The 9,734-nt window shown below is 36.4% G+C and overlaps 1 protein-coding gene across 1 annotated transcript; it reads left to right on the top strand.

Moving 5' to 3' along the window:
- Window positions 1–2,429: 2,429 nt before the first annotated feature.
- LOC133857074 (protein phosphatase 2C 57) lies at window positions 2,430–6,541 on the top strand. The gene is made up of 11 exons (XM_062292194.1): window positions 2,430–2,849; window positions 3,203–3,331; window positions 3,462–3,564; window positions 3,878–3,988; window positions 4,490–4,569; window positions 4,705–4,758; window positions 5,325–5,441; window positions 5,582–5,636; window positions 5,756–5,788; window positions 5,909–5,955; window positions 6,291–6,541. Exons 1-11 carry the CDS (start codon window positions 2,539–2,541, stop codon window positions 6,412–6,414), a joined length of 1,164 nt encoding a protein of 387 aa, XP_062148178.1. The 5' UTR covers window positions 2,430–2,538; the 3' UTR covers window positions 6,415–6,541.
- The last annotated feature ends 3,193 nt before the right edge of the window (window positions 6,542–9,734 follow it).

Here is a 9,734-nt window from a genome sequence, read left to right as displayed (position 1 = left end):
CTTCATCTCCGTCCTTATCGCCAAATGTCAGCGGCCTTCCGCAAGAATCTCAAATTATCTCCACGATATTATGGAGCTTTTCAGGTGATCCAAAAAATTGGAGAAGTTGCTTACAAGCTTGACCTCCCTTCAAGCTCCCAAATTTATCCAGTATTCCATGTCTCCTAGGTCAAGTAGAAATTGGGCAAGCAAATCATGCCCCTACCTCATCTTCCGGCAGTTACTTCGAAAGGAACACTAGTTCCAAAACCCCAAGCTATCCTAGAGCGCAGCCTCAAGAAGAAAGGGAGCCGTGCTGGAGTGGAAGTGTTGGTGCAATGGAAGGGGACTTTAGAACAGGACGCCACTAGGGAGGATTTAGAAGACCTCAGAGCCTCCTTTCCTGACCTTGTGGACAAGGTCCTTTGATCGGTGAGGCTGTGTTATGCACACAAGTGTTTAATGCTTGGGAATGTTTAGATAGTTCAGGTACTGGACATGTGGGGTCTTTCTAACTCACGTACAGGGACATGTGTTGGGAACCACTTAAAGACAGCTAGGGAAGTGGAAGACAGTTGGATGGCATAGCTAGTGTGCACGTGTGTCTCAATATTTCGGTCGTGTGTTTCAAGTTCTGTTATGAGTCTTGTTTATAATGTTTGTTGGTATTTCAGTGTATAGAGTCAGATATGTTTCTTCCCTAAAAACCCGTCACTTCTCCTACGAAGATGGAACTTGGTTACTGTATATGTTAGTGGTGTTAGTGGTTTGCGCAACTGCAAATAGGCTATTACGCATGTTTGAGTCGTGGGATCTTTTCAGTTGTAACCCTGCTAGTATTTAAACTAGCCTTAGTATCAATGAAAGCAACAAAATGAATTCCATCAAAAACACAAGGAGGATTGACCCCTCGAAGAGTCATAAGCTATCCTATTTCTATCCTTTTCCCTTTTAGCAAATTAGGCTCATAGCAACGATCGACTTCCTTGGTCAGAGGCAAGTAAACTCCATGAGCGAGTGAGAGAGAGAGAGGCGGCAGAGTAGATAGATGGTGGAGGGAAATAGGCGTTGCATTGGGAAGGAATCGAGGGATAGAAATAATGAATAAACAAATCGATATATCTGTGAACAGTACAACGCTGCACTTTTCACAAATCCTTAACAAATCTAAAACTAGCGTTGGGATAGAGAAGCTGATGAAGGAATTTTTTGTGGGTTTTTTAATGTATTGTAGATTTACAGTGGGTTTTACATAACCCATTGTGAATGCTCTAAGACTTGTGGCTTTATTTAGTTCTTAGAAACTATGAAGAAATCAAAATGATTTTCTTTATTAGGTGTTCATTATGTTATTTTTATTTTTATTTAAAAAAAAATCAGTTAATGATATTTGATTCATATGGAATGATATTTTTACATCTCCTATACATTTATTGTACATTTCATTTTAAAATTCACATTTGTCACAAATTCAATAATAGATTTAAAATTTAGTTATATGGAGATGTACAAGAGATGTATAGAAGATGTAAGTGTATTATTTATCCAAATAAAATATCATCTTCCATAAATGACATGGAGAAAGTGAGAATTTGGGTGCCCATGTAGGGGCTTTAAAAAAGCACGAGTGATGCTTTCATGTCTCTTCTTCTTGGAAAGCAAGAAAAGTTCACAAAAGTACTAATTTATGTGCTCATCACGTGGTTTATTTGGCTGCGGTTAGATTTCACTCTGGCTACATTTTCCCACCCCTTTTTTTCCCATTTGTAGTGTCAAAGATCCACCTCTCTTTAGTTAACTGTTTTGTGTTTTTTGTTTGTTTGTTTTTTTAATGTACTTGAAAAAAAAAAAGACATTCGAAATTGCGATGATCATTAAATATATATATATATTTTTTTTAACTCTAATTATATGCAAAATAATTGTAGACCAGTTGTAGTTGTAGCATTTTTGTAAAAAGTATTTACCTTTGAAAACAAAATTTTTTCCTCTTTGCTTTTATGTAAATGAATGAACTATAATAGAAGTAAATTTCATTCTTTACCGCTTTAAAAACTAATTTTCAAATAATTACTAGTAGTATAATAGTATTCTTGCTTCACCAGCAAATATTTGAGCAATTTACCACGTAATTACAAGTAATCTAATAAAATGTGTGAACTTATTCTAAACTTCCTATGAAATTTTAGCTTGGCAGCAGATAAAGGCTCCTTTAATTTTGTTAAATTTTTTATTTTTAAATTATAAAAAAAAAAAAAAAAAAAGAACAAAAGAACAAAAACAATAAGTACTCCTAAAACACATTAACAAACATGCAAATGATCCAAGCATTGGGTCCTATCAGTATCTGAGGTGTCAAAATCTGAACTGGCTGTTCTGTCCAATAACAGTGAAGGGTCCCACCCAATCTGGAATCCAATCCGTTAAATCGGTTAGAGGCCTTCCTTCGTTCTCTCTTATCCCCTTCACTAAACCAAACCACCTCCACCACTCCCTCGTCCGAGGCTGTTTTCCAACACTTTGAACCATCGAACTAAGTTTGATTCAAACTCTCTGGCAATGGCACTACTAAGCCCACAGTTGCAGAAATTCCTCCTGACAAAGCTCCACTCCAGCAGCTCCAGCTTGAAGCCACCCAAGAAATCTACTTGTTCCACCAAAGCAAGAAGCCGATGCTGCTCGGCTATTGCTATTGATGCACCGTCATCCTTGACAGCTGTAGCCGGTGTTCGTTGGGGTTCGACAACCCGGCAGGGTCCCCGGGAAGAGATGGAAGATGATGTCGTTGTCCGGTGTGATGGCCTTGATGGGTTCTCGTTTGCTGCAGTGTTTGATGGGCATGGTGGTTTTTCTTCTGTCAAGTTCCTCAGGTTAGGCAAGATGGAAATTATGTGACTTGATACAATTCTTGAAGAAGGAAAAAAAAGAAGAAGAGAAGATTGTATTTTCCTTGTTTGCAAGTTTTTCTGTTTAATTTGCTTTCTGTGCAATACTGGGGAAGCATTTATATTGATGGGCAAAACTTTTTTTGCGATTTATCGGTATGATATCTACTGAGAAAATTTATCTTCATTTTTTGTGCTCAACCCATATTTTAACCCTTTGGCCCTTGCTCATCCCTGAATTTGTTATAAAGAATGCTGTGGAATATTATCTGGAGCTATTAATTTTTAAATTAAGTTTTCTTTGCAAGACCCCATCTGATCTTATGTACCAACAACAGGGATGAGCTTTATAAAGAGTGTGTTGCAGCTTTACAAGGTGGATTGCTTTTGAGTGGAAAGGATTTCCAAACCATTAGAGAGGCATTAAAGGAGGCTTTTGTAAAAGCTGATACGAAGTTATTAAATTGGTATGCACATATAATATGTTTCAGGAAATCATTTTGTCTGCCTAGCATATGCAAATCATATTGTCCCAATATGATTGTATTCTCTGTATTACTGAATCAAAGGTTTAGATGGTGTTTCATTTTGTTCAAGGCTTGAAATGTCTGGGGAGGAACATGAATCTGGATCAACAGCTACTGTTATGTTCATTGGAAATGATATGCTGTTTATTTCACATGTTGGTGACTCATGTGTGGTACGTAGCCAATTCTAGCATTCCTTTTGGACCCCATGTCCCTTATGCTTCTTTTCAAGCTTTTTTCTTAGAGAAATTTCTTATTATTTTTCCAACTACTGCTGTTTTAATTCCCAATAAGATATCAGTAAAGGGGAAGGGAGTACAACCGAAATAAAATCTGAGTATTATGGTTTGAGTATGGTAGAAGCTGCTGACTCCAAGAACTCTTTCCCCTATATAATTTCAGGAATTTTTAGATTGAGTCAATGAAACTAGAGATTAGAGGATTTATATGATTTTTCATATGTTCTTTGCTGACTTGTTGATGCAGGTCCTATCTCGTTCGGGAAAAGTGGAAGTATTAACCAATCCTCATCGACCTTATGGAAGCAACAAGGCCTCACTTCAAGAAATCAAAAGAGTTAGAGATGCAGGTGGATGGGTGTGTTTTTCCATTCATTTTCTTCCATTTATTAAAAAAATGAAACTGCTATGAAATGCAAAAATCCATTTGCTTTAAGAAACCAATTTGGTTGATGTTTCGAATTGGCATATCTCGTCATCTCTGCTCTTGCCTTCTTCCAATAAATTTAGGATAGGAAATAGAGTCCAATAATGTAAGATGAAGATTTATATGGCTTCTATATATCTCAGCTTGCCATATGCTAGGAATTTGGAGTATCTGAATGTTGCTAGACATATTAGTGCTCTCTTTTTTCCATGCATAACTGAAACTTCCCCCTGAAATTCTTGTTTGGAGATCCCTGGTTATGATTCAATTAGCATATTTACTTGGCTTTTACCGTTTTGACATTTTTGCAATTAAAACCTCATAGCTTTTAGCTATTTAGATTATTAATTAAAACTCCAGTTTTTCGTTGGAGCTCACATCTAATCCAGATTACATGTCAAAACTTGACAAGTTTTCTTATGGTGTCTACAGATTAATAATGGAAGGATTTGTGGAGACATTGCCGTAGCTCGTGCTTTTGGTGACATGCGGTTCAAGACAAAGAAGAACGAGTTTGGTCTTTCAATTCTAATCTCTTCTTTTTCATCTTAACTTAGGCACGCAATTCTTTCATGTATTAAATTTTAAATATATGACCAACCACTATATGCATCTCCTGATGGTCTTCTTTGTTTTCACTACCAAAGGATGCTGAAGAAAGGATTAGAAGAAGGGAGATGGTCTGAAAAATTTGTTTCTCGGTAGGTAATCTCCTCATGAAGTTCACACATTTTCAGCCATATCAGATGATTGGATCAAATTATACACAAATTTAATCTGTTGTCTACTCTTAAATGAACTATATGGAAAATTCTCAGCCACAAGCTCTATGTAATTAGGCGATAATTTGAGTGCTGCGAAGGCTTGAATCTGTACTTGAGGACTTCTAATTGAATGGTTGAGATCCAACATATGATCTTTTTTGGGAATGGATGGATGAGGAGCATTCCTCATCCATCTAACAAAGAATAATTATGTTATGCCCCATATACTAACACTATCATCTGAATTTTTCAAGCGATTTGGTATTTACTTGGGTCTGAATATATATGATTCAAATTTCTAAAAAATTGGTTGATGCAATACTGGAGTAACTCTTGTGTGAATTCCCCATTGTTGGAGGATTGCTAAGATACTATCTCATGAATAGTTTTGAATTAGTAACATAAATTAGACACACCTTTTGTGGTATTATAGCTGTTGCATGATTGCATACCACAGACTTTACACGAATACTTTGACAGTTAAAACATTTATTTTGTACCAGTGTACAATTCAATGCAGACTTGGTTGTTGCATCTCCAGATATTTTTCAAGCAGCTCTTGGGTCAGATGCAGAGTTTGTACTTTTAGCATCTGATGGCTTATGGGATTACATGAACAGGTCTGTTAGAGTCTCCTTTTTACTCTTGGCTATACCATTAGGCAATCTGTTAAAAGAGTCTTCAGTTGTTTTAATTAACTTCCTCTGTCTTTTAAAATCAATAGAGGAGAATCATTTTGCATTTTTGCTATCATTTTCAGCTCAGATGCAGTTACTTTTGTTAGAAATCAACTTCGACAGCATGGAGATGTTCAGGTCTGTATCCCACAAAATTGTTATAACCTAAAAACCCAGTTCAAATTTTGCCTTTTTTCTTTCATTGCTACTTTAATCATGGGCATGCAGTGTTAACATTCTTCTTGTTCTGATTTCAGCTAGCTTCTGAAGCACTTGCCCAAGCAGCTCTGGTAATGAATTATATATATGGACAATTTTCCTTTTTTTTTTTTTTTTTTTTTATTCTGAACAGATGGTAATATGTTTTACTTGGGCAGTTCTAGTGACCTAAATCTGCATATGCTTTGCAGGACCAAGGATCACAAGATAACGTCAGCATCGTCATCGCTGATTTAGGGTATGCACCTGTTTGTTCATATATGATTTATAAATTTTACTGGTGAAGCCAAGTTGAGCAGACTGAATAATCTGATTCAGCCTCTGAAAAAAAAAAAAAAAACACTAATACATCTTAGAATGACAATAATCTCAAGACGTACTCAAATTTAAATATATCTTTTTTCCAACTGGAAGTTTAATTGTCCAAAATCTAGAGTTCAAATATGGTTTAAAAATTTCATTGTCACCTGTTATGCTTGTAATCTTTTGTGTCTTCAGAGATGAATTTTTACATATTCTGACTATTTTTGTTAACTTTTCTCACTTTTTTCCGTGGTTCTGACTTTTGCATAGGCGGACAGATTGGCAAAACTTGTCACTAGAGCAACAAAATTTTGTATATGAATTGGGGCAAGCTTTTGCTACCATTGGTATCGTGTCTCTTGGAGTTTGGATATCATCTCAGCTGTCTTTGTAAATTTTAACCTCTGGCAGTGTATATAATTCAACACAGATTTCCACATTTCCACCTTTATAATGTTGGTTTAGGAAACAAAGAATAATAATAATAATAAAAAAGGAATACTAAAACCTTTGTTACTTCATATTTCACTTCCGAAATTCAGTAACTCTAATTGCTGCAACATGAAGCATACAATGCTTAAATCATTCAAATGCAAATTCTTTCTAACAGTGATGGCTACACCTAAGATCAGGATTTATAAAGGAATCATTTCAATGACTGACTGCTCTTTCCTGTTCTCTAAAAGCCTGCCAAGAAATATTCTAGTTTCACCAGGAGTTCATCAGTTCAATAATCTGACTCATCCTGTTATAACTTCTCTCCTGATTGGAAGAACATCTTAGTATTAAGATGCATATATAACTGTTAAGCCTAGTAGGAGAGCTAAAGGAAACCATTATAAGATCCAAAAGTCCATATATGTGATGTTTAAACAGAACATTTACACAAGATGGATATTTAATTATTCTATCTGACCAACATACATATATATGTATGTATCAAAGTTTCTTAGCTAAAGAATAAAAATTAGAGCGTAGTAATTCATAAAATAAAAAGACTTAGTTATAAGCCTGGAAAACAAACAGCTTGTCTTTGAGCTTTTACTCCATGGCCAGGGTCCAATCCAGTCTATGGAAAGCTTGGACAGTGTTCACTCTCTATGAATCCTTCCCTCATTGATAGGACAAGTACTTTAGTCAACAAGTGGAAGGGGAACAATGATTTTTCCAAGAAAAAGAGGACTGATTTCTTTCCCCAATGTGAGATGAGGGTTTTTTTCTTTCTTCTTTTATCCTGTCAAAGAGGAGTACAGGATGTACTGAAAACTAATCCAAATTCTGCAAGAAATCATAATCAAGGAAATTTTTTTTTTGAAAATTCTTTGTTTACACAGGCCACTTAATTTTGAGGGATTTAGATGTCACTATCAAGACTAATTCATAAAAGTTCCATTCATGATTGTGCATAGACCAAGTATGTAACAACCTGCTCCCAATAATACAATATTGTTCTCTTTTAGCTCCTGAACCAGACTTTTAAGGAGATTACTCATCATGGTACTGTTTTCGCAGAAGCACGCTTAACTGCGAAGTTCTGATAAGTTCATGGCTATACCCAGGCGATGTGGTACGTCACAATGTATGCTTATCTAAACCAGTTAAAAGGCTAGAAAGTTGTGTTATAGATGTTATGTGACTTGATAGGAGAAGGGAAAAGGATTTAGATAATTGGTTAATTTAGAGGTTTCTATTAAGTGTGCTATGATCAGCCACAGTGAAATGGAGAAGTGGAATGGTGGCAGATTAATTAATTAGTTCCAATGGAGAAAGGGTAGGGAGAGAAAAAAATTGAAGTCAGCCCTGAAGAGAAGACTGATGCTGAAAACCATTATTAAATTTATATAGCCAATGAATTTCTGCGTTGAAAAAGACTAGAGGTCTATGAATTCTAAAAATAATAGAATGTGGTTTCTATAAGTGTATGCTATTTCCAAGTCTACAGTTGGAAACAGCCATTATAGGTAGCATTTTACCTACTCTTGGTAAACAAAATCTTCAAGTTTTGACCGTCAATTTGGCATAGTAAAATATTAATTGGTTTTGATGAAGTGGGTGGAACTATCTTGCCAGAAGAATGTTCTTATATTGGTTGGATCCCTACCTCCATTATCTTATTGGCACCAATAATACACACTAATTTTCAATGTCGTATAGAAACTACATGGTGCTTAAGCATGTATTTTTGACTTGCTGTTACTAAAATCCAAATTCTAGTCAGAACATGAAATCATTACAAGCAATGAATTTTTGGACGTTGAGAACAAAGATTTCAGAAAATGTCAAGACCATTTTTTTTTTTTCTTTTTTGGGTAAATGAAGAGAAATTACAACTAAAAACAACAAATTAGGGCTTGACAACCCAACAATAAGTACCAAAAAAATCAGAAAATATGAGACAATCCATCAAATGAATGATGCGGGCCTATTAATTCTTGGCACAAATGCCAATAACCCATGCCGCCAATAAATGCGGTTAAAGAAGGCGTGGATAGGGTCTTGAAAAAGAACCCTACCCAAACACCATTCGAGTAACTACTAAAGGGAACACAAAGAATAAACATAAAACAAAATACCCATAAATATATACAAAAAAAGGTAAAACAAAAACAACACAGCATCAACAAGGAGGAGCTGAGGCTAGAAGTCGCCGGCGCCGACGCATGAAGACCACGCCCCAGCACTTGAAGATCGACCTCTCTCCAGCAGAAGACGCCGAGGGCTACCGCAAACAACCGACAGCAGAAGCAAGGGAAGGCTGGGAGGAGGAGCGTAGCAACCACGCGTTGGCGGGTGAGATTCATTTGTTGGCGCGTACAAGCCACGCTCCGGTGCATGGATGTCTGGAGAGGTTGCTGCTGGTGCCGATGAAGGTGAAAGACGACAGGGAAAACAATGGAGAGGCGCATGTCGTGTTGAATTTGGGGGAGGAGCATAGATCTAGCTTCGAAAAATTCGACACGAGATCTTAACCAAATTCGACAGAAGACACGATGGAGGAAGCCAGGAGATGGCCCACGAGAGCCGTGTTGATGTTAAGGGAAGCAGATAAAATGCCTTCAAAGAGGCAGATAAGGATAGAGACAACTCTAACTAGCAGGATTTTAGGCTCAAAGGAGGCGTTAGCATAGGGGGAAAGGAGGAGGGAAGAAGAGAGAGGTGAGGAGGGAGGTTTTTGGGTCTAGAGACTTTTCAGAGGAGAGCTTTGGGAGATATGGAGAGCGTTTTGAAGAAATGAGAAATAGGTATAGTGGGACTGTAGATATCCTGTTCTTGCTGTAATCATATTTTAATCGACCTTGCAATATTATTGCCACAAAATCACTGGCCACACGTTTTCAATTCTGATATATCGTACAATTCATCTGCTTTAGAGCATTTTCTGAAGATTGTAATTCCCAAATATAATACAAGTTTAGGTTGTTCCTTAAACTATTGACATATTTTCCAATTTAACTCGAGCTTAGTTTCATGCTTGCAATATCTCGTGTTACTTTATAAATTTCCTCATGCACTGATCAGCATGGCTTTTTGCTTGTTATTTCGATCAGTAAATTCACTGTTAAGATTGGTCTGCCAGTAAACTTCGTGCATGGTCAGTTTTTTTTTTTACCAATTATATATCTTGAAAGTAAAAGTTTTCTGTTTCTTCCATTCTTTTTGTTTATTTGATTATATCTTGTATGATAAGATACGCTCTTCTTATATCTAATTCAA

Source organism: Alnus glutinosa, chromosome 1, assembly GCF_958979055.1.
Source record: "Alnus glutinosa chromosome 1, dhAlnGlut1.1, whole genome shotgun sequence".
Lineage (NCBI taxonomy): Eukaryota > Viridiplantae > Streptophyta > Magnoliopsida > Fagales > Betulaceae > Alnus > Alnus glutinosa.
The sequence above is the reverse complement of the archived record's forward strand: the minus strand, read 5'-3'. Positions and strand labels throughout refer to the sequence as shown.

Coding starts and splice junctions, on each gene's coding strand:
- LOC133857074 (XM_062292194.1), top strand. CDS start 2,539: ATGGCACTACTAAGCCCACAGTTGCAGAAATTCCTCCTGACAAAGCTC. Junction 2,850..3,202: donor TCTTCTGTCAAGTTCCTCAG/GTTAGGCAAGAT, acceptor TACCAACAACAG/GGATGAGCTTTATAAAGAGT. Junction 4,759..5,324: donor TCTGAAAAATTTGTTTCTCG/GTAGGTAATCTC, acceptor ATTTTGTACCAG/TGTACAATTCAATGCAGACT.